Raw genomic sequence first — 26084 nt, 5'->3', positions numbered from 1 at the left:
GGAAAGTTGTCGCTGTGTCGCAAGGGAGGATTCACTCAAATCCAATTATTGTTATTTATGTATTCTTTAATTCTCTCCTTTGTGCTACTCCTTCGAGAATTTCATCGATTCCATCGTCTACAGCGGATGGCGTTCCTTTTGGCTGAACATGTCGGATTATAGAATACTCGACTGTTACGTTACACGCTTACACATGTATACACAATGTATATATATATATATATATATATATCTTCTAATGTTATATATTTTGCCCGGCAACAACGGTCAGAAGTTTGGAATGCACCTCGGCTAGGTATTTTCTACATTGCTCAGTCTTTCTCTTGATAATTTTACTTTTGTTTGATTTGTCAATTTTCTTTATTTCTCTTCATGCAACATTTTTGCATCAGTAATTAGGTACACGGAAAGTTGGGTCACGTAAGGAGGGATAGACGCATTGGAATTCTTCGCGGGCTACGTGAAATAACATTTAGCATACAGACATGCAATTTCCGAGTATTGGAAAAAAATATTTTAGTGATTTCGATTCAATGGATGGACTTTATTGTAAAAACAAATTTATTAACCATAATTAACAGATCATAATTAACAGGAAAGGCTAGATTTTTCGAGGGACATTTGAGTGTAGGTTAATAAGGGTTAACTGACAAGGGTCAGAACCTTTCACGTTTTACATCCATAAGGGTCAGAAGAGTCATAAGCCTGATAGGGGTCGAAAGTCGTGAAGGATCACGAGCATCTGGAATCTGATAATGGTTAAGAAGCTCGTAAGGGTGATGAGGGTCAGAACCTCATTATTCTAATAAGGGCCATCAAGGTTATAAGGGCCGATTCTATGAGGATGAGAATGGAATATGACCCCCTTACCACCTGCACCTTTATTACATCCCCATAGCATCTTCATAAAATTTCCATATGATTTGTATATCGTCGCCGTATAGACAAAAGGGCGTAAGTAGCAAAAATTCTCTTTTTCAAAGCCAGAAGGACGTATATCCTGCTTCAATGATTTTTCGACTTTTCGTTCAATTTCTGAACAAAAATATATTAACAATAAAATCTCTACCAACGGGGCGTAATTCAGCACTTGCGCCTCTTTGCCATTATCCGTCATACACCTTGGAGAAGCAGACCCATTTTGCCCTCCCAGTCCATTTAGCCGTACTCTCCGTACTTTTAATTAACTGTAGAAATGCTAGAGGAACTGAGAGAATATTCGTTATCCTTAGTGGAATCGTAAAATGAATTACAACAAGCAGAAAAAACAAGAACCTACACTGCAGAGTTACGCCCCTTTGCCATTGTTCATGCTCCAGGTGACCTAGGATATCAATCAAGAGACTACAATTGATCAAGCGCATGTGCTGGAGATACGTCCCTTTCATTCTGACCATTGCGAATTACACCCCTTTAAAATTATTCATGCTCTAAGTCGACTAGAATATCAGCCAAGACACTAAAAGTAAAGGGGCATATGTCCTGGTGATACCCCCCTTTTATTCTCATTATATGGAGATACGCCCATTTGTTATTATCAAAATTAATTGGTGAAAAACGTTGGAAAAAGTGGGTAAATTCAATTTAACTTGAATTTTAAAAATCTCGCAAAGTTGGCAGTTACGCCCCTTTGGCTATACGGCGACGATATTAACCTGATGTAACCTTCATATAATCCTCATATATGATAGTGGCCCTTATGAACCTTACGATTTCCCTGACATATCAATTTCTTCATTCTCATGGATGCCGGGTTTGAGTTTCTCAATGGATGGCCTTTATTTTAAAAACAAATTTATCTGACTATTATTAACAACGAAGAATAAACAAACAATAAACAACAAAGAATTTTGCTGCACTCAAACGATGTGGATACTGCTTCTTAATAAGAACACAAATATATACAATTGTCACGAGATGCCTAAATTGCCATAAAAATGTCTTTGGATCATTCTCTAATTTACATGACTAAATCAGGTAAAACGTTTGCATTTGTCGAGTGAACTATCACGTTGTCCTCTCTAGGTATCGTTTGGCCTCGATGGAGCCATAACTGTGAGTGAATCGGCCACTGTATGAAGCCCTCGACCATGCGCCCGCACGGTTTGAATAGCTATTGCATGCAATCAGAGAATTCATGCCACTCGGACGATCGATTGGGACACCTTGACGATGGCCACGTATGAATGAACTCGTACTGTGTGATCTGCCACTGTCTGTCAGGGCTACGCGTAGCTCGTCGTCTGCACCGATCTCCGTAAAAGGTTTTGGAGTTCGGGAACAACAGAAAAGGAATACTGCTGCGGTAATGCCCTTGAATCGAGATAATTATATAAAAATAAATCGATCGTTTCTTGAATCTTTCCACAGAAACCCGAAAAAAATTTCTTTATGAAGTCAACGAATCCGGCTTGATACGAGTAGGACTGAATCATATCAAGGATCAACTCATTCGATGCCGGGATCGAGGGTCTGAATGAACTCTTACTCGAAAATGAGCAAATCGGTATAGCAACTTGATTCAGATAGATTTTGTGACTGGATTCAGGTCAGATCCGCCTTGATTCGAATAGTCTGCGACTTGATTCAGGCCTGGTTCGGACTAATTCAAGTTGATTCTGTGCTTTAATTCAGGTCAGAGCTCACTTGACTCAAATAAGTTCTGCGATCTGATTCAGGTATTTTCTACGACTTAATCCAAGTAGATTTTGCGACTTGATTCAAGTTGAGTGAAACTGGATTGGATTAGAGTCTGCAACTTGATTTAGGTCGGATTCCACCTAATTCAAGTAGATTCTGTGCTTTAATTCAGGTTCCATGTGATGCGACTCACGTAAGTCCTGCGACCTGATCCAGGTAGATTTTATGACTTAATTGAAATACATTTTACAATTTGATTCAGGTCGGGTTGAACCTATTTCAAGTGGATTCTACGCCTTGATTCAAACCGAGACTGACTCGATTGAAGTAGTTTCAGCGACTTGATTCGGGTTAACTCAATTCAAGTAGATTGTGCGACTTGATTGAGACCAGGTCCTACTTAATTCAAGTAGATTCTGGGACTTGAATCAATTCGACTTGGATCACCTCGCTATCTACTACTTGAAACGGGCAGATTTTTCGTTATTACCTACTTGATTCAATTCATTTTTTCGACTTGAATCAACTAAATTTTTGGCTCACAAGCTCAAAAGTTGGATTAGTGGAGTCATAGTCACACTATTTTAAGAGGCGATGGAACTTACCATCGGAGTAAAAATTGGATTCCAAATTTATTCGTCATCAGATGACTACTTAGCAAAATCCAAAATCTTACACTATAGATACCAAGATCATTATTAATAATGTAAGAATTTGAGTTTTGCTAAATAGTCATCTGACGACGAACAAACTTGAAATCCAATTTTTACTCCGATGGTAAGTTCCATTGCCTCTTAAACATTTGAGGTATTCCACGCCAAATGAGTCAACCTCTGACCCTCACCCTCTTGGAAATTGATGGCGATTTTTTCTACGATTGGGGAGGATGAAAAACTATATCTCAAATTTTTCCAGATTTTTTTGACAGCCCAGTTCGGAGATACGATTTTTGTTTCGTTTTTCCGTTTTTTTTCAATAACTCGAGTTCTATCCATCCGATTTTGATTTATTAAACGTCGAAATTTTTCATTTTTTACTGCCTATAAGAATATTTTTAGTGAAACTTTTTTTTTCGATCTCTAGATGCGCATAATAAGGACTTTTCGAATAAAAAAGTTGAATAACTTGAATTTTGCAAATTACGTCACGGATGATTTGTTTAATTCTTTTTCAGTAATTCCTATAATCAAAACAAGTATTTTAAGACATCATACAAGTTGGGCATCGTCCTGAATCTATTTTATTTTCAATTTTTTCGCTTCAAAATTCCGTAAATTTGGTCGCAACACCTCAAAATGGCGTTGATTGACTTTGATTATAGACAGTATGAAGTGAATATTTTTTCGATACATAGTCGATGTCGTTTTTTGATGTTTTGACCAAATTTGCAAAATTTCCAAAAGAAAAAATTAAAAATAACATAGATCCAGGAGGATGCCCAACTTGAATGACAGCTCAAAATACTTGTTTTGATTATGAGAATTACTGAAAAAAAAATTTTGAATATCAACCGTGGTGTAATTTTCAAAATTCAAATTTTTCAACTTTTTTTTCGAAAATTTGTTATTATGAGCATCTAGGAATCGAAAAAAAAATTACTAAAAATAGTCGTATAGGCGGTAAAAAATGTAAAATTTTGACGCTTATTAACTCAAAATTGGACAAATAGAACTCGAGTTATTGGAAAAAACGGAAAAATGTGAAAAAAATCACATCTCCGAACTGGGCTGCCGAAAAAATCTGAAAAAATTTGAGAGATAGTTTTTCAACCTCCCCGATTGTAGAAAAAATCGCCATTAATTTCCAAGAAGGTGAGGGTCATCGATTGACTAATTTCACGTGGAATACCTCATATAGAAAACCTACTAAAATCGAATCAAGAACTTCTCATATCATGACTTTCTTTTCGGGTACATTTCGCATCTTCATTCCCGGCTTTATCTTACCACTAATAAATGCAAGACGATAATGAACATTGAGGCTTCTCGGAATCCAATGTTGTTCAAGAGAATTCCTGCTATACTGGGACCGATGAAGGCACCTAATGCAAAAGCACTTGTCCATAAACCACTTATCAAGCCATATGTTTCGAGATTATTCGGAAAACCATGAGCTCTGAAAAAATAATATGAATTGCAGAATTATTTTCAAAAATAGTTATATCGACAGTTCAAATTCTGCAGTTGGATAGATAGAAAAGGGACTGTATTTGACGATCGTAAAGTAGAAACTTACATTGATGTATTCAAAGCATCACTGAAACTTGCTACCAATTGAGCAGCCATCCCCAATCCGTGGATAACAAGGCCGACAATCGTTAACCAGATTTTTGTTTCTGAAGGAATAAATGGAGCAGGCCCAATTAAACTGAAGCCAGCCATTATGAGTTGACAGCCTGCTACTGTTACAATCTAGAAAATAGGTGAATGATAATTAAATTTACGAAAATAAATGAAACAAATTACAGGAATTTCTCTGATCGATTGCTGATGATGATTACCTTCGGCGTGCACTTTCTATCGCACAGCCAGCCCCACGCAGGTGCCGTGAGAGCGTAGATTCCACCGTTTATCACAAACATTAGACCAAGAACAACTGGACTCAGATTAAATACTCGTAAATGAGGCTCGAGAGTTGCCTGGAGAAATCCGATGCTCATACTTGTTGCTATTATTGAGGCTGTGGCTACCATTACACCTGGGATCTTAAGAACCTTAGTGAATCCTGAAAGATGACTATTGTTATTTGTTTTTTCACACTTTTCCCTAGTGATACCGGCGTAAGACACTTTACGAGACAAAACTTTGGAAAGATGATCTCGGTCTCAATGAACATTAAAATCTTTGCTCTCGTCTCAGTCTCGAATTACACAGTATCGACTTCTCTCGTGATGATTTTGAGTCAATTTATCTCATCTCGGTTTCAAGTTTTTCGTGCTTTTTAACCCTACACTGAGAAAAAAATCTCCCAAAACTTAGTGTGCTGTCCCCCAACGCCGGGGCATAACATGGGGTCATCGAAAAATTCATAAGTGGCACCCTAATTTTTGGTGGGACTCCGGCCACTTTTTCGGGGGATTCCCGTAAAAATTAGTGTGCCACATGCGAATTCTCCGATGACTCCCTGTTATGTCCCAGCGTTGGTGAACAGCACACTAATTTTTGGAAGGATTCTCACAAAATTACGATGTATTTTTTTCTCCGTGTAGTCTGGTCACTAGACGGGAAAATGCGACTTTAGTCACCTTCGCGGGAGAATGCCGCCGTGTTACTTAGGCTCCAGCGTTGCCGAATCCACTCTACACTTCCCGGGCGCGTTTAGCGAGTTCCCAGCAACGTCGCGCAACAGGCAATTTCATTTAACACGGGAAAAAATTGTTCACCTGCTGGAAATAATTTTTTTTCTCCCAGAATTAAGGATACAATATTGAAAAAAAAAATACTAGAATTTTCCAGATACTTCAATTGACGAATTCAATTTTTCTCAAATTTTTCCGGTCAACCAGTTGAGGACAAGGTGAATAAAACGACGTGTTACGGCAATTCCCTCGCATGGTGACCAGTCTAGGGTTAATGTAAAATCTCGATTTGTTTCGTCACGGTTTTCTACATATAAAAAACGCGAAAAACTGGAAACCGAGATGAGATAAATTGACTCGGCGTCATCACGCGAGGAGTCAATACTGCTACATTTCAAGACTGAGACGAACTAAAAATTTCCGTGTTCACTGAATTCGAGACAATACCTCCAAAGTATTGTCTTGTAAAATGTCTCGCGGCATCACTAGTTTTCCCGCCAAATCAGTTGTAAAATAATAAAATATCACAATAATGGAATATTTACATCACTTTGAGAATTACCTCCAGATTTAGGATCATCCACCGGTGCGTTATCATGAACTGGTAATACAAATGCTGTAATTATAGCTGCTAAAAATAGAGCTGATCCTAGGACGGCAAACGGCGTAGTATATCCACCCACCTTCCAAAACAGTCAATAATATGAATACATGAAGAATAGAGGGAAGGAGGTCGAACTGTGTACGGAGGATATGGGGCCTAAATCGAAAATTTCAAATAAATCGTAGAGGTAGCAGCAGTTGCGAGAGCGATGTATTTTATTATTTTTAATTGAACATTTGACGGAAATTTTCCGTTTTGGTAGACGAAGAACACCTCTGCGTCATTATTATCAAAATTTGTTTATTTCGTTGAAAAATAATGATAGCGGAATAAAACAAGAGTATTGACGAATCAATTGGATTAAAACGCAGAATCAACAAATAAACTGATACATGCGAAATCTTGTGTCCGTGAGTGGATCGTAATCAGTTTATTTGCCGATTTATTTGCCCCCTTCCCCCTCCCCCTCGCGCCGCCACCCACATTTTCAATGGGGGCCCTCATAGCAGTTCGATCTTCTTCCTTCTAGTCTTCATACACTGAGAGAAAAATCTGAAGTTCGATTTACAATAAGAAAATAGTTGAGGCTATTTTGGTGAACGATACGATTTTTTTTATCTGCGGTACATAACATTATAGTAACTTCACAAGCGTAATTTTTGCAAATCAAAATGCAGTTAAACTAACCAAAGTTCAAAAGTAACCACGACAAAGCTATCGTGAGTAGAACTATAAAATAGTAGCAATGACTACATTCCATTGTAATAATCACTTCTCCGGCCATAGTTACCGTACCCCATGAGAAAGTGTTGAGGACTTTTTGACTATAGTTCGATGGTGATGGAATATAGTCAGAAGAATCATATTTTTCTCTCAGTGTATATCAATAATGGCGAAATAAAATGAAGAAAATCAAGCGTGTTAATCAACCCTTACTTAGTATATTTTACCCTTTTTTTTAAAGTTCTTCATGGTCTAGGGGATGAAATAACCCAGTTCTACACTAGGAGAGAAAATTTATATTCTCAAATAAATCTTGATTGAATCAAAAAATTGCAAGTTTGAAAATTATTAAGAATAACACATTTCGTGCTGAGTGGTTGGAGAGCGTTTTGAGGTGAAAAATTTTAGTTGCAAAAACAAATTTAGGTCCAAATTTAGATTGCACCAAGCCCATTAAAAAAACTCAGTTACGAATCGAAATAAATAAAAATACTCTACCAATCAATTTTGATCGAAGGTTCATCGAAGTTATTTGACCAAAGAACATGGTGTATCAATGCATTATCATTATTTCAATCTATATTCACAACCGAACGGCTGAATGAGCCGGACGTGAAGCACTCTGCGACGAATTTCTAAAATGCTCTAAATGTGGATTAAATTGACTTTGGGCATAAATTTATTCCGACAATATTTGGCTAATAGGGTTTAGTGCAACCAGACCTTAGTTTAAAGCCCGGTTACACACTGAGAGAAAAATATGATTCTTCTGACTATATTCCATCACCATCGAACTGTAGTCAAAAAGTCCTCAACAATTTCTCATGGATTACGGTAACTATGGCCGGAGAAGTGATTACTATAATGGAATGCAGTCATTGCTACTATTTTATAGTTCTACTCACGATAGATTTGTCGTGGTTACTTTTGAACTTTGATTAGTTTAACTCCATTTTGATTTGCAAAAATTACGCTTGTGAAGTTACTATAATGTTATGTGCTGCATACAAAAAAAATTGTATCGTTCACTAAAACTGCCTCAACTATTTTCTTATTGTAACTCGAACTTCAGATTTTTCTCTCAGTGCACCAAGCCGATATGACGATATTGTTAGGATCTTAAGAATCGTGAACTTTGTTGGATTAAAGTTTTTTTTTTTTGGTCCGGATGGATCAAGGCCTGTTTAGAATATTCTCAGTTAAGTCCCTGGTAAGATATGAGGAATGGGCCAAAATTGCCCGAGGGTGGCCCACTGTTGGCCAGCACTGAGCCTTCCTCGGTCTACCCCGAGCCTTTTCTCATCTCCTACCAAGAGTAATCGGAACAAATACAAATAATCTGCCGATCAATTTTGATCGGAAGTTCATCAACGATTTTTCATAAAAAAAACCTGGTATATTAATGTATCATCACCATTTGCCAGTAATGCCACTAATTTTGAGTTACTTAATCGATATTTACGACCGAATGGCTAAATAGAAGCACCCCAGGGCAAATTGCTAAAATCGTCTAACTTTGCAATAAAATTACTCCTGACATAAATTTATTCCGCGGATTTATTTCGCAACCGGCCTCAAGGGTTAAATCAGTGTTAACTCAAATGGGATTATAGTATTAAATAAAAAATTATTGTTCAGGTTAAATGTTAAAAGAATTAGCCTATGGCCTGTAGGATGCAATTCATCTCGAGCATAAATTTTATCTTACCCTAGGGCTTATTTGATTGACAGGGCTTCGTGTAACCTGACCATGGTTCAGCAAAAAACATTTTATTTTTTGTGCAAACCAGTAATGTTATTTGCATTTTGCTCCCGAAAAATGTTCGATTTATGCGGAACGAGGGAGAGTAGTTGTTCGTGGCGGCTATCGAACACCCTAGACCAGTTTCACTAACTCCTGATAACTACACGGAGAGAAATATTCAATAAAAATTACGTATCTTTTCCGTAATTCCGGAGCGAAATTTGGTTGTAAAAAATTTTACGGAACTGTCACGGAATTATTCTGGAGCGTTCCGTAATTTTTGTCTGAATCTCCTGTGAAAAATTACGATACCGTCACTTAAATTTTCTGAGTCGATTCCGTAATCGGTGAGTGAATTGTGACTTCTGTAATTTTTAGTGAGCATTTCTCTCCGTATAGATCGTCAGTCAAGGGAGAGAGTCAGTTTCGAAGTTCAATTGATTATTTTAATCCAGGGATCATCTAAAATTTTTCTCGGGCAGAAAAAAATAAATTGAACCGAGTGTTATGCAACGGTATTGATTTCTGTAATGATTAAAATGTAGAAAACGTCCAAAGAAATAATTAAAAAATTTTGAAAATTTTATACCTAATACGAAAATTGTCGTCAGTATCAAATTTTGTCATAAATAATTTATCTTTCTGGATATCCAAATATACAAGATGCCCTAGTCAAACGAGCAACTACTGTTGAAGAAAATAATCGTGGAGAGAAGGTAATTAATTAATTTTCATCACGCTGTGCGAAAAAGTAACTTTTTAGGCACGCTTCGCGTCCTAACGTCCCTTTTCCGCACATTGTGATGAAAAATATCGTTCGATACTCGTGGGAAAAGTGTTTTTTGGCTCGTGGGATTATATCACTCGCCTTCGGCTCGTGTTGTAAACCTCCCACGAGCCAAAAAACACTTTTCCGCACTCGTAACGAAATATACTATCGTGACTTTCGTCAAAGTTATAATTCATGGAAGAAATTATCAATAATGAATAATTTTTGTTTTGGAAATTTCAAAGTTATTTTTTCTCACTAGACTCAACAACTTTCGTGGAGTTTGGATATACTCTTTTAAGTTGTCACCAAAGCATTTCAAAATTCCCCCTTATGAAGCTTTGGAAGTACGTGAGGAACTGATGAAACTTATTTTTTGTTCGTAAGAAAAGGGAACGAAACCAAAATTGCGTTTGCCCTTTCGTCACAGAGCGTCACAAGCAACAGACCCCCTTTCCCCCCTAATAGTGTGACGTAATACTTAAATGCCCCCTACTGAGTAAGGATTGGTTTATACTCATCATTCTTTGTGTGATAGTCGAATTAATATTGAACCTACCTGATATAAAGCGCCACCAACGGTGGGTCCAACAATCAGTCCCAATCCAAAAAATGTTTCTAAACTGGCAAACGTTGTAGCCACATTATCCGGAAACTCCTTAGCAATGATGGCAAAGCTCGCTGTGAGAAAGGCGGCATTGCCAAGTGCCTCTACAATTCTGATCACGAAAGATAGAATTATGAAAGGATAGTGACCATCAACTCTGTCGAGTAATCCGAAGAATATGGCACATGTTCCTGTCGTCAAGATCCCGCCGTTGAACAGCACCTTCGGGCCAATTCTATTCAACTGCAATTTCACAATAAATTGATTCAGGAATTATTGAGTTTCTTAACTGCTTACATTCCAAATTTCTTACGTGTTGTCCATATATGGGGCTGATGATGAACACCACGAACTCGAATATTCCGAATACCAGACCGTATTCTGATGGGGAAGCACCTTTTTTCTCCGCCTAGATCAGTGAGAGAGATTAATTCAATGGATTCTTCAGTAGTTTTCTATATTAATTCAGTATGTTTTCTATGTGTTATTGCTTCCGCACAGTTTCTTTGTCAAACACAGAGGGAGGAAAGTTTCATTTTTTAGGAATTCATCTCTCATTTTTTGGAATTCTTGACTGTACGTCAACGGTGCCTGTACGTATATGTGTATGTATGTATGTGGTCTTTTTTCTTCATTTTTCATCTCCAAATTTTCATGTAAAGGATCAATCGAATTTCATGATTCTTTTCATGAATATAAACTTGAATAAACTCGATTCATTGGCACCAATTAAAATAAATTTTTCATAAATTCGAAAAAATTTATATTTTTCCAAAAATCGATTTTTCAACAATCAGCCGAAAAAATGTCGTCAATTTTTCAAAGAATGAACCTTCTTTATCAGTTACAAAATCATGGGATAGTTCATATTCACAGTTTTTTTTTCATATCAACTCAATTCTTTAGGAAAAATTCCCGATAGACAACCTTCATTTTGCCGTTGGAAATAAAACCATAAGTTATGAATGTACTCAATTTTAAGATTTTCATGTCGTTATTTTGGCCCGGGTAGCGATTTTATTTCCCTTTTCTTACGCGCTGGTATTTGAAGTGGCAATGTTACTCTAGTTTCGTTCCAAGGTGAGTTTCCTTTCTCTTAGCGTTCCTGGGAACGAAACGCAAAAACCGCTATTTCGTTCCGTTCCAAACTTTCCTTCCAAGTCCGTGAAATTTAGTATACGATGAATACTAACTCATGTTGATTCATGGTCCCGACTAAATTCTGACAGAACGTGGGTTAAACTCTGGCTAAATCCTGAATAAACCCCGATTAAATCCCGGCTATACACTGATTAAAACTTCATTGAACCCTGACTAAATCCGGACTGAAAACGAATTCGAGTATTGAGAAGGTCTCAAGGTAGAAACATTTGATAGAACGAAATAATACGAAAAATTTCGATGACATTTCAACTCATGATAGTACTATGACATGAAAAAATAGAAGAAGAAAATAGTAAAATGAGAATTTTAAAAAAATCGTTCGAAAGAAAATTGCTAAGATATTAGTAACAATAACTATAATCATTTATAAAAAAATGTAATTAGCCACTTGTTTTTATTTTAGGTGTAGACGTTAAGTGATTAATAATCGAAAATGGCGACCTAGTTTTGGTTTCACCACAACCGCCGCAATAGCCCATGTAAAAGGAACAACTTTGACCGTTAACATATAATGACTTTTTTCGGATGAAGAACCTTAGTTCTAGGAAGCACAAGTATTCTATTTAAAACGAAATAAATCCTTTAAATAAGGGAACATGGTGTTGAATTCTAATGAAAAATGTGGGATATTCGGTAAGGATCGAAGGATTTTGTAGGGTATAACACTCGGAATTATTATATATCGTATTAGAATTTATTCACAGCAAACGAAACTTTAGTTTACACCATGAGAGCTGGAACGAGAGTGTACTTCCGTGACAACGGTATTAATCCTCCGATCGAAGATGTCCGAATTATTACGAATTGTCGCGAGGTGACGTAATAAGGTATTCGGCTGCTAAGGCGAGCTCGAATACAATAGATTGAAATAATGCAAAATAAATATAAGTAGCTTCGCTACAATTTTTTTTTCAAAATTTGACCCTAGTCTGGTCACCGAATGCAACCCTGCGACTTGGTCCCCTCCGCGGGGATTCGCCACCGTGTTATTTCGGCTTTAGCGTTGCCGAATTCACTATACACTGCCCGGGCACGTTAAACGAGTTTCCGGCAACGTTGCGTCATGGGCAATTTCATATAAGGTACTTCCTCAGTGAGTTATAGGAAAAGGTAGAGCAAAATGAGGCACCATTTCAAAGTACCGGTTAATCATCGTTATTTTTAATATAAAATGCAAGTATTTTGAGTCGAAAAATGATCTAACCATGATACAAGCTGCGTCAATCAAATGCAAACACAAAAAGCAAAATGGGGGAATTTTGGTGATGGAAAAAAAAAATCTTTCAAACTTCTATTTCATAAATGATAGCTTAAATTTATTATTAATATCTCCGAATATCTTCCAATTTCCTCATATCAATAACAATTCTAGAGAAATTTACATAAAATATGAAAGTTGTCGCATAGTGTCTCCAGAGGGCACCACGAGTCGATTCTGATTGGAAATTATCCCATCCGTTGTTTACTTCAATTCACCATTCAAATTCGACTGTAAAGCGATTCAGTAAACAAAAAAAATCGGTGTAACTAATAAACAATTGCCACTCGGTCGAACAAAGTGATTGCATATTCCTCATCGAATCTCTTTTCCGTTAGTGAGTTATTCGAACGTCACAGTGAGTTGATAAGTAGTGACGAAAACTATCAGTAATGAAAGAGTTGGTAAAATAATGGTAACTGTTTACCAAAGAACAACAAATCGACGGTCATTGCCCACACTGAGAATGGCCAATGCCATTCAAGCTACGATCGATAAAGAAATGAGTTTCAGAAAACCTGAAAAGACTTCGCTACACCGAGCCATAGGATTCAATAAGATTGTTGTCAACAACTTTTCGAATTTTGGTTCAATCTGTTGCAACAAGACAATTTTTCACCGAATCCAATCTACAACGTTGATCAAATGGGGGTCTCTGCTGTACCTAAACATGTAGGGAAAATCATTGCTACCAAAGGCAGGAAACAGGTGGGTAAAATAACATCGGGGGAGCATGCTGGCTCGTCAGTGTTGAAGTTTGTATCAATGCTGCTGGTGAATATTGACAAAAATTTTAAAAAGACAAAAATTAAATGTTTGACGATGGATATCTAAAAAATTCGCGTGGAAAAAATACTTGAAATTTTGGGAATCGTTTTCATATGTCCTCAACAACATATGATCCAAATTTTAGGTCTTCAGTTCATTGCGAAATTTTCACCAAGTATAACTCACTAAGGAAGTACCTTAACATGGGAAAAAATAATTCATCTGTTCGAAATAATTTATTTTCTTTAGGCATTTTGAGAAATATATTGTTCCAAAAACTACTATAATTTTTTAGATACTTCAATTGACAAAGTCAATTTTTTTTCAATTTTTCCAGTTAGCCAATCAATTGTAATTAAAGAAAAACGACGCGTGGCGGGCTTTCCCTCATAGAGTGCCCAATTTAGGGTTATTACGAATACGTGGAAAAATCAAAAGTTGTCTGTTCAATTTTCAGAATTATTCGTACTAAATATTAGTGCAGAATCACTGGATTCTAGGGATTTTTCATGTGTTAAATTTCAAATCACGGGTCCATAAACATCAGAGATGCATCTCGAAAACCTAAAACTTTGTCTCCTGCTGCAGCAGACACCAAGTTGATACGGCCTGCTAGCACTGTAATTTTAGTCTGCTGTTAATGCTATTCTGGAATGTGCGATTTCCCAAACAATAACATCATTGCAACGCATGCACAGTTAAAGACAAAATACCCATGAGCGTGTAACGATAATGAAGAGCTTGGTGTCCGCTCGAAGATCCTAAAGTCGCACTGGAGAGATTGTAGCCTTCGGTTCCTATTCCCCCACCATTATGTTATATGGAACTCAAAAGCTAGAATCTTACCAGTACGCCTGTAGTTGTGTCTCAGACATAATTAGTAATTCATTCAGGATATTCAAATACTTCGTTCAAGTTAGAAACTTTTTTTGAAGCAGGATTTCAGTTTTGTCGAAAATTTAGCTGTCCCCATACTTTTTCGGATTATTAATTGTTGAATACATTTTTTTGGGAATTTCTCCAATGAATATTGTGAACAATATATCATTGAATTTCACACTTGACTCTCGGTCTAATCTCTAATAACCATACGGCAACACTGCACATGTGTTCCATATAACCTTGTAAATTCGGTCCAAGTAGTCACTTGACCGAACCGTTGCCAGACATCGGGAACGCGAGAATTCAAACCGCCCAATATGTTCGTCGTGCCAATCAAGAAGCTTTTAATTTGATTGTTTGCAATCATCTGTCCGGAAACTTATGTTTTTTAATGTCGGAAATAAACTAGAGAGTAGGTATAACGAAGTCATATATGGTTTTATGTACGAAAAAAGGCTTTAAGGCTATGAAATACCGGATTGAGGGTGAGAGTATACAACTCTTATGGACGAAATGTGTTAAGGGGAGACTAGTAGGTTTAAAAGTAGTGAGATATTGGAGTGAGATTTTTCATGCATTGACGATCGATTATACAGGGTGTCCCAAGATGACTTGTACGGCTAAATAACTAGCTATAAAGTGGTTAAACGCGAAAAGGTTTCAGACCAAAGTTATAGGGCATCGAGGGAGAAAAGTAATGAGAAGCGTATTTTGAGCATAAGTGTTTATGCTTCTATGCTACAAGCATAAGTTTATTTCTTTTAAATGGGACCAACAATTTTTCTCTTACAAAAGTTGTTGGCCTTGGTGAGACGAATACAATGGTATCATACATGAAGTATTTTTTCATGTTTTCGGGCTAATATTCAAAAAAAATGAATAAGTTGTACGATGATCTATCGAATCGGGCACTAATCAGTCCATTTTGATTTGAAAGTCCGCCTAGGTAAAGAAAGTTAAATGAGTTTAGAATGTTTTTGTCAACAAAGGATTATTATTGTCTTAGTTGTGAAATGATGAGCCTTTTCAGATAGCGTGCATTCATCAGTATTATTCAGTACAGAGTGAGTGTGTGGTCATGCATTATTCGTGTATTGAAATCACAGACACACACACACGCGTTAGGACTTTTGTTTCATTGTTCTTAATTTTTTGTAACATTAGCCCAAGAACATAAAAAAATACTTCATGTGTGATACCATTGTATTCGTCTCGCCGAGTACAACAACTTTTGTAAGACGAAAATTGTTGATTCCATTAAAAAAAATGAACGTATGCTTGTAGCATAGAAACATAAATACTTATGCTCAAAATATGCTGCTCATTACTTTACCCCCTTGAAGCCCTATAACTTTGGTCTGAAACATTTTCGCGTTTTACTACTTTTTAGCTAATTATTTAGCCGTACAAATCATCTTGGGACACCCTGTATATGTCTAAAAACGAATAATTAATGCTAAAAATTAATTGTTTATAAATTGTTTATCGTTCGTTTACTTCACAGATGCTCAAAATGTTAAAAATAATCCAGGGTTTCGAATATTTGAATTACAGAGGTTTTTTTTTCAAAATTTTTGACAAAATGGGTACAATATCAATCACGAATTAGTTTTTTGTAATTCGACTCCTACACAGCTGATTTCGTTTTGTTTAATATAAAAAATTTGCGCCATTCGTGTAAAATGGTCAGAAAAATTATCCGTAAAATATTTAAAAAATATTTCGATTCTTTCAGAAATATGTTTCGAGCTACTTTACATGAATGGTGCAATTTTTTATTACAATAATAACGAAATTAGCTCTGTAGGAATTGAATTAAAAAAAACTAATTTATAATTGATATTATACCCATTTTGTCAAAAATTTTGAAAAAAAAACCGCTGTAGCTCAAAAATTGGAAGCCTCGAACTATTTTTAACATTTTAAGCATTTGTGGGGTAAACAAACAATAAACAATTAGTTTTTTGGCACTAATTATTCGTTTTTAGACATACATGATGGAGCTTCAATGTATAAGAAATCTCATTGCAACAGCCTGCGACTTTTAAAATTCATAGTAGTCTCTTCTTAAATTTCATTTGTTCGAAAACCGTTTTCTCGAAAAAATGTTCGCAAACTAAAATTGATATTGCACCTAAAAAATACTCTTGGTCTATTCTATAAGCTCTGAAGCGAATTTCCGCCAGAAAAAAATACTTGAACTACTTGAATAATATCCGTAATAACAATCCATTTAACACTTAATTTAAAACTTAATTATAAAACTGCAAAAAATGATTATGTAATAATGATTTGATTATAGTGAACTGTGATTAGAGTGATAATTTTAATTAAAATTTTACCTTAATATCTAGTTTACTACACTAATTATGGAAGCGTGATAAAAAAATTCGCTATCATTAAGCGATATGCTTAGACGTTATAGTGGAACTATTCCGCATTATATTTATTTTTTCGTCCATTGAATGATGAAATACTACAAATCGTGGAGTATTTGCGAATGCTAAGATGAAGGTCAAATGTCATGCTTTCGGTTCATTTAATAATTTTATCACATTGAGATACATTACCGAAGACGGTAAAGTTTACTACGACGTCTAAGGTCATTAACATTTTTGATTATGTTCTTCTCCATCAATGGGTTGCGCGCTGTTGTAAATCTTCGTCTGAATATTTCGCGCCGAGTTCCCAGAATTTTTATCAAGTGACATTGCCACTGAGATTACACGAAATCTCGTTATTGAAATACACATTCCATTGATTTTATAATAATGCGATCAGCAAATTAATGAAAACTTTTAATTTCAGTTCAATTATTTTTTAACAAGTTGAAAATTGCTTTCGTCACAACATAATCAACATATTTTTGCTATTAAATTAGCAATTTGCTTCTGAATGGAATTTCTACGACGATAGGGTAAGCTACCCAGTAGATGGACACTGCCCTATAGATGGACGAGCTACTTTTGGACAGGAAATTACGCAAAAAAATACTGAAATGTGAATTGTTGCTTTGAATTTTCACTAACTGTTGTAATTCTTAACCCCTGAGTGACGATTTTTTTTCGATCGATTTTTTTTTCAATTGCTAAAAAACAATCGTCCATCTCTGGGCGGTTTTCCTAGACGTCTATCTACTGGGCAGTTTACCTTATATTGTAAAAATTTCACCGGTTTTTCGTTGCAAGGGTTAACTTGCCAATGTGGCCATCGCCCGAGGGTCTTCAGCCAGGGAATGTTGAATGTGGAGTGGGTTTTTTTCACTTGGAAAATCAGTGGAATATTCGGTTTGAGAATTGTGTTAAATTTTGAGATGAATATTATGTGGAAATTTGTGATGAAAAATTGGTGTGGAATTTTGCCCCGGCCGGGGCTCGAATCTGGGAGCTTGAGGTTGTGAAGCTGATGCTGCTGCCAAGTGCGCCACACAAACGGGTTTGCGACGATATATTGTCAATTGAATTGAATAATTCATGGAATTCAAGATTGGGCAAACGATAAAGTTTTTTACCTTTTTCTGAATAGTGGTTTCAAAACGAATTTTATCACCAACAGATACAATTAATGTCATCATCGTCGAAATCAGTCTAGATGGCATTGGGAAGAATATTTTGAATCGCAATTGGATTCATTTATCGATCACATAGACGCATGACATACATACATACATACATACATCCGGACATGATCTAAAAATAGCGCATCCGAACTCCTGAGGTCAAAATTAGTTATTTTGACACAAAAATTGGAAATTCCGGATTTGATGAATAAAATGCTTTTATTTAGAAACAAAAAAAAAACAAAAAATCCTAAGAATGCACTGTTAAAAAATTTTGACATTTCATGAAAGATATTATAGTAACCAAATTCGGGTACCAAATTTGTTATTTCACAGAAGAAAAATCGTAATTTTCCATTTTATTCTAAAACGTTTGTAGATTAAACATTGTAAGTGGTGTCCTCGAAAAAGACAAAACGAAGTTCTTTTTTTTGTAATTTTTTATGGAATTTCTTTCCAGTTCTCATTACTCAAAATCTCAAAAATTTTAGGTGAAAAACATGATTATATATTCTTTATTTAGAGAAGTATTGTATCTCTGTAATTGAATTAAATCCATTACATTTTGTAAAAAAATGTAACAGAATATGGTGAAGAATCGAAAAAACACCATTAACGAAGTTGATCATCGTTGAACGTTGAGTTTATTCACTTAGTAGACCGATGGATGTGGAATAGTATAGTTACTCCCTGTCAGCATTATTTCACGGTATGTTTATTATTTGCAGAAGGAATTCCTTCGTGAAAAACCGAAAGAGCGGAAAAGAACTGTATTTTCACATTTCCCCAATGATGTACACTGTGAAAAATTTTCGTCTGAATTTCTCGTGCCAACTTCCGGAAATTTTTATCGTGTTCAAATTCCACTGAAATTTCAGGAGACCTTGTCATTGAAAATTCAGAATTTCGTAGAAAAATCAAACAGAACTGTAAATTTCCGTTCCATTTTTCCCTGAAAATGAATGGAAAACCAGAAAATTCTGGTACATATATTCTTGAATTTTCAGGACAGTGACACTGAATGCGATTTACGGGCAAAGAAATTATGAAATTTCAGATATCACTGAAAATTCAGTGCAATTTGGCACTGAATATTCGTATTAGATTGGAAATTCAAATAAATTGAGGAATTCTGCTCTTTACGCTGCTTAAAATTTTGGAATTTTACTGAATTTTCAGCGAAACCTGAAATTTCATAATTTTTTTCCCCCTAAATCGCATTTAGTGTCACTGTCCTGAAAATGAGTAGTCGACTGTCCATAAAATTTAATTTTTTTTCTAACAGTGTACACATCCTATAAATTCGTCAGCTATTGTTTACCTCCTGGGGATAGAACGGTGCCTGTAGCGACACACAGACAGCATTAGCAAAATCCGCGATACTGATGACAATGAGAGTCAGCCACTGTCGTTTTGTAAACTGAACCATCATCTCGACAACAAATTAAATCTAATTCTCTTTAGTTTCACTCGATAACTGTTCAATTGCCTAATTATCGCGACTCAGAATGACGTATTGACTACACCACAAATTAGGATCAACTGTCAGCACGATCACGAGTGACTTTACAAACCGACTGAAACGTTAAGGGCTGTCATCATGTCAATACAAAAGATTAGAACACGTCTCAGCTCCTTCTACCCCTTCTATTTTGTTTGACAAACGGTCACGGGTCGAAGTTCGTGTGATACGAAAACACGACACTCGGGTAGACTCATTCATTTATCACTTCGTTTATATTTGACTCGGGTTAATACGTCTTGTCAACCACTTTCTTTCTCAAATTTACGAAAAATTCATTGAATGGGAAGACTCTCGAATGTCTCATGAGTTATCTCACGTTACGTAATGTAGCGAAGGAATGTGGTCTCGATGAAATTCTTCTCTGTGGGATAAAAAACTTTGGCGAAAAAAATTGAAAATTATTTCTCGAGATAATGTAAACGCAACGCAACTCATAGAACTGAAGAAACACGAAAATTGCTGAATACTTTCACTCCCTGCGGTCAAATAAAACGTGAGTGCGATGCTTCAATCGTTCATGTCGTAATGAATTTGAAACCATTTATGCATTTTTTAATTGTTTATTTGTAATACAAAATTTCAACATTCCTTAATTACAAATACAATTCAAGTGAAAATTTATTTTGTACAAATGGGGGAAACATTTTCTAGAATTTATAAGTTAATTAAGTACAATAAGTAATACAGATATGTATGATGAAAAATATAACAGACACAAATATTCACAGACTTACGAGGACTATTCTAGCTATAAATTTACAGTCGAATAAATTTATGAGAACAATAAAATATGAGAGTCGGATATTCACGTGTCATGCAGCCAGACCTTGAGTGGTACTTTGGTAAATGCCGTGTTTAAAAATGACATGAAGTGTTTTGCAATACTGGCACTAGCTGCTGGTCTCATTTCCTCGATAATTTCCTTGGCATTTTGATTTAAAAATTGATTCATTGCTTGACCAATTACATTATTACCATTCAGCTGGTCAACCACACGAAAACGTGCACGTCCGAGACTGAAGTCCACGAGGAGACGAGCAATTCTCATGTAACGCACACCCTCACGTACCTCCTCCACACCTTGGACCCGAGCGATTGCTTCTACATCACCTGTTTCAAGAATTCACAATTTAGTTTTAGCTTTTTTGTGATTATCTCAAAGACTTAGGTTGAGAGAGAAATGTAATGAGATCTTTTTTGTAGAGGGAACATTGATTGGTAAAGAATAGTGATCTTCATTTTGCTTTTCGTAAAGTACAGGCTTTTAGCTCGAAATGGGTACTGACAAGCGGAGAATAATGAATTCAAAAAACTAATAATCAATTAATACAAAATTCCACTCCCTCATAAAAAAATATGTAAAAAAATATATATGATGGGCCAATTCCATATATTTGTCAGATTTATAAAGAATATATAAAAAAATCTATAAAACATATAATGTATATATTTTTTTAATATAAACTGGAACAATTTGAGATATTTTTAAATATATTTTTAAAAATATAAATTTTTCTGTGTGGGCTTTTATACTAGCGTGTATGCAACTGTAAATTTCAAATGCAATTTTTTGCGTTATTTTTCTATGAATTTCTTTTTTTTTGTGTTTTCTTCTTCAATTCATTTTTTTCGCTTCGTTGATTTATTAGTATGTCTATTTGGACCTAAAATTTTCTGTACTTAGAAAAAAAAGTGAAATACCATTTTTAAGGGTGGAAAACTGAAAAAATTGATTTTGAAAACATCAAACTGGATTCTTCGTTTGGAGGAGAAGTGTTGGACAGAGAATAATTTTTTTTTGTGTAAAATTTAGATTTTTTTTGCACAAAAAACCTATGTCGGAAATAAATTTATTGAAAAAAAAATCAATTGCCGATATCTCCCGTCCTCTTTGAATTCAAGATAAAAAAATTCAGGACAAACTTCCTTTCTGCACTGTTAGAAAAAAATGAAATTTCATGGACAGTTGACTACTAATTTTCAGGACAGTGACACTGAATGCGATTTAGGGGGAAAAAATCATGAAATTTCAAGTTTCACTGAAAATTCAGTAAAATTTCAGAATTTTAAGGAGCATGAAGACGAGATTTCCTTAATTTATTTGAATTTCCAATCTAATATGAATATTCAATGCCAAATTACATTAAATTTTCAGTGAGACATGAAATTTCATGATTTTTCCCCCTAATTCCATTCAGTGTCACTGCCCTGAAAATTCAAGAAAACACTGATAGAAAGGATTAGTTATTGCTAACGAATAGATTTGGTTGGAGACGAGGGTCTATTCGGTCTCACCAAATGTTCATTCGTTAATAGTTAACAAATACACATTTGAGAAAACTTGTTTGAAATTTGCAGTTCTCTTTGATTTTTCCATGGAATTCTGAATTTTCAATGACGAAATTCCTTGAAATTTCAGTGGTAATTCAATTCGATAAAAATTTCCAAAAACTGTACCGGAAATTTCAGACAAAATTTTTTAACAGTGTATACCTCTGATATGTCGTTGAATATTGGAAATAATTGAAGATTTGAAGCCCAATGATCATTCCATAATTGGTGAAATGTGCCACACGGAGAGAAATATTCAAGAAAAATTACGGAACATTTCACGTAATCCGCAAGCGAGAATCGTTTTCAGAGAATTTCTATAGGAATATAAGAGAATAAATCTGTAACGTTTAGTAAATTTTCGGGTCTGTCACCGAAAAAATACGAAAAAGTCACGTAATTTTTCTGGAAGTTGTAAAATCTAACAGAAACTTCAAGACTTATTATGCCTCAGAACATGAAAATTCTTGGATGTTTAAGAATTTTTACGAAAAGTTCCGGAAAAATTACGGAACGTGTTGTTAAAATCTCCCCCTCACGGTGACTCATGGCTAGCCGTGAGGCGTCGGACGGATGAGTAATTTTTACGGAACAGATCGTAGAATTTACGTGACGATTGACACTTTTTATTGAATTTTACTTCGCTCCCAGATTACGTTTCGAAACGTAATTTTTACGTCTTTTTTCTGGTAATTTTTATTGAATATTTCTCTCCGTGTACATCCGTGACTGCCAAATTCGTTATTCATATAAAATATTCAGTGTCCTCGATCCAGTAGAGTACTTCAACTTGTCTCATTTCTTCTTATTGATAACTATAAAGAAAAGAGTGAATGAAACTGACCGAATAACGCCCAGAAGTTACCCTGACTCTGAATTGGAAACAGTAGTACATTCCCGGCGACCTCGTAGTGTCCTTGGAGCTCGATCTTGGGGATGGTGAGATGTAGGTCAAGCCGCAGGTTTCGTAGATCCACCCGGACCCGTCCAACCGTGTAATTTCCGGGTCCGATTGCCGTGATGTTTGAGAACAAAGCACTTACTCGAACAGCGCCTTGTCCGTTTTCCATTCCCAATCGAGGAATCGTCAAGGGTTCAATGGGGGGCAATTCCAGCTCCGGTATACCTTGAAATTCGGATTAATACTCTCCGCATTAATACTCCGCATTAATACTCTACTTTTCAAAGAATAAAGAAGATGAATTTGGTACAATCGGGGTAAAGAATAATAATTTAAATTAATTTTGGTGTACAATTCGGTCAAATATTTTAGGACTTAAGGGGTAACGGAAGGCCGTCGTTTCCTTGAAATTTTCGAACAAATTTCCTGCTCAAAGTTATTAATATTTTTCAAACCCACAACACATTGATCTTTATCTTCATTCCTTGGAGATTAATGTGTTTTGATTGGTAAAAATATCGATAACTTTCAGCAGGAAATTTGTTCAAAAATTTGGAAAATTAGCGGCATTCTGTTACCCCTTAATGGAAGTTTTAAAACTACTATGAGTTTTAAAAGTCGCGGACTATTGGAGTTGAGACTTTTCATATATTACAGATCCATTATATATATCTAAAAACGAATAATTAGTACAAAAAAATTAATTGTTTATTGTTCGTCTGCCCTGCAGACGCTTAAAATGTTCAAAATAGTCCAAAAGGCCTCCAATTTTTGAGCTCCATAGATTTTGTTCCAAAATTAAAAACAAAATGTGTCCAGTGACAATTACGAGCTAGTTTTTTGAAATTCGACTCCTACATAGCTAATTTCGTTTTTTTTTAATATAAAAAATTGCACCATCTACGTAAAATAGCCAGAAAAATGTTTCTGAAAGGATCGAGAATATATTTTAAATTTTTTGAGGATCATTTTTCTGGCTATTTTAGATGAATGGTGCAATTTTTGAAATAACAAAAACGAAATAAGCTATATAGGAGTCGAATTTCAGAAAACTAACTCGGAATTACTATTGTACACTTTTTTTTAAATTTTGAGAAAAAAGTCTCTGTAGCAAAAAAATTGGGGAGTCCCTGGACTATTTTTAAAACTTCAAGCGCCTGCGGAGCGAATGAACAATAAACCATTTTTTTGCACTAATTATTCGGTTTTAGACCTATATAATCGATCTGTAATGCATGATAAATTTCACTCCAAGAGCCCACGAATTAAAAAATTCATAGTAGGCTCCCCTTAAGAGAGATATATGTAGGTCTCACTTCGTTTCATAAAAAAAGTATCGACGCAGCATTTTTGTTATCTCTTAACGATTCTGAGATATTTGCACTCGGAGAAATGACGCATTTGAATCAAATACAATTCTATTTGAGATGTTTTCATTCATTTCAACAAAATTATTGTTTGGAATTGATAAACCCATACATTTATTTTAATAAGAATATTCGAATTGTATGAAATGAAGGCCGGTTAGATCAAGCTCTGTTAACGGAATAAATCCTCAGAATAGAGTTGTCAGGAGTAGTTTTATGCCACAGTTTTTAGAAATTCGTCGTGGAGTGCTTTCATTTAGCCATTCGGTTGTGAATATCGACTAAATATTTCATAACTAGGGGTCCTACTGGCAAATAGTGATGGTGCATCCATATATCTCGTTTTTTAGTGATTATTATTCCCAATCGAATTTCAACCAATCACAGCGCAGTATTTGAGACTGCCCAACAGTTTTATTTCCTCCTAGCTTTTGAATATTTTCCAGGAGTTCTTTATTTTTTTTACTTGAATATTTCACAGTAGCTCTTAATTTTTTCGGCTCATTTCAGATCGAATCTTGTATTTGACAGTCTACGGAAATTGCGTTATTCTATTAACAAAATTTGTTCGAATCTTGCCTAGTTCACCTCCTGAATGTTGTCCACTGCACTCTGATTGGCCAAAATCCGAGTGGGAAAAATAATCCGACAAATATCCCTCAAGCTTCAAAATTAATCGGGCGTTTCCCTCGCACAAGCGCTCGGGATTTTCTAATTTGAAAAACTTGACACGAGGGGCTGGTCACTCCTCAATCGGGTGGCTCAGTGATTTGCAGAATGGGATGATTTCCTGTGATTTCTTGAATAATTTCTCAATAAGAATTAGAAAGAATAAAAATTGGATTTCTTTAAATTTTTCGTGATTTCCATGATTTCTAGTAGATTCTGATGATTCCTTGATTTCAAGAAATCAGTCGAAAAATCATGATTTCGGGGCCAAAGTGGGGCATCTGTCGATAATCACATATGAGTAAGATTCGGGGACCCAGAGAGTTTAGAACGGCCTTATGAGTGTGATACAAGGAGAAAAAAATACCAGAAAAACTACTGTGCCAGCACCGGAAAATTTGCTGTGGAGTACAAGAATTTTTCGCGGTAAATCTGAGAAAAATTCCTGCAGCGCGCAGCAAAAATTCTGGTCCTGGCACGGCAATTTTAAATAAATTAAAAATCAAATGATATGTGCGTAAGGAAGTCATAAAGGTCAACCGGGATCGTATGAGTGAGCTGGAATAAAAAATTTGGGTTTCACTTTAATCGATGATTTCTAATTATTTCTGAAATCACCTGATTTCTTTATGATTTCTGCTGATTTTCAATGATTTCCAGAAGTCATTAAAAATCACTACCAGAAATGGAAATTACTTGATTTCCAGTGATTTCTGATGATTTCTTCCTTGATTTTTAATCGTATGGTCCAGTGATTTCGTCAGTGACCAGCCCCTCGACTTGACACCCTCATTTATTTGCAACGAAGTTATCGTGAATTACCTGATAATTTTTAAGCTCTCGGGGTATTACTACTCAAAAATCTTCGATGAAGTTTCGATCGAAATTGATCCGCAGATTATGTTTATTTATTCGGATACTTAACAGTGCGTTGGTCGGGGAAAAGTTACGAACACCGTTGGTTGCGTTCTAAGCGCCGCGCCGCACCAGTATAAATCGATATAATGATAAATTTGAAAGATATAGAAAAAATCTGATAAAAATCAACAGTGATCTAAATCGTATACTGGAAGAAGTCTCGTGAGATTTTTGAAATTCTCAACTTAAAAATATCAGGCTTCAAATAAACACTTTTGAAAATCTTGTTTCGAGACCTTTGAAATATTAAAATAAGATATTATTTTTTTAGTTGCACTGTTAGAAAAAAAATGAAATTTTGTAGACAGTTGACTACCAGTTTTCAGAACAATGACACTGGATGCGATTTAGGGGGAG

At 35.5% G+C, this 26084-nt stretch overlaps 2 protein-coding genes across 2 annotated transcripts in view; both read right to left on the bottom strand.

Annotated features, from left to right (window-relative positions):
• Window positions 1-592: 592 nt before the first annotated feature.
• LOC107035994 (MFS-type transporter SLC18B1) lies at window positions 593-19575 on the bottom strand. Its single transcript, XM_015253670.1, has 8 exons — window positions 19338-19575; window positions 10699-10794; window positions 10338-10628; window positions 6501-6621; window positions 5141-5364; window positions 4876-5051; window positions 4587-4755; window positions 593-2313 (listed from the first exon to the last, which is right to left on the bottom strand). The coding sequence occupies exons 1-8, from the start codon at window positions 19446-19448 to the stop codon at window positions 2008-2010; spliced, it is 1494 nt and encodes a 497-aa protein (XP_015109156.1). The 5' UTR covers window positions 19449-19575; the 3' UTR covers window positions 593-2007.
• Window positions 19576-20179: 604 nt separating this feature from the next.
• The window catches only part of LOC107036003 (protein takeout), an 8344-nt gene continuing 2439 nt past the window's right edge, over window positions 20180-26084 (bottom strand). Inside the window, exons 3-4 of the mRNA XM_015253682.1 lie at window positions 22717-22998; window positions 20180-20651 (exon numbers count right to left, since the gene is read on the bottom strand). Of these exons, the coding sequence (XP_015109168.1) occupies window positions 20347-20651; window positions 22717-22998 (587 nt within the window). The 3' untranslated portion in view covers window positions 20180-20346. The remainder of the gene's footprint in view (window positions 20652-22716; window positions 22999-26084) is intronic.

This window comes from Diachasma alloeum, unplaced genomic scaffold (assembly GCF_001412515.2).
Source record: "Diachasma alloeum isolate Michigan unplaced genomic scaffold, Dall2.0 Dall_scaffold_00203, whole genome shotgun sequence".
NCBI classification, from domain to species: domain Eukaryota; kingdom Metazoa; phylum Arthropoda; class Insecta; order Hymenoptera; family Braconidae; genus Diachasma; species Diachasma alloeum.
Note: the sequence above shows the minus strand (reverse complement) of the source record. Positions and strands in the feature narration are given on the sequence as shown.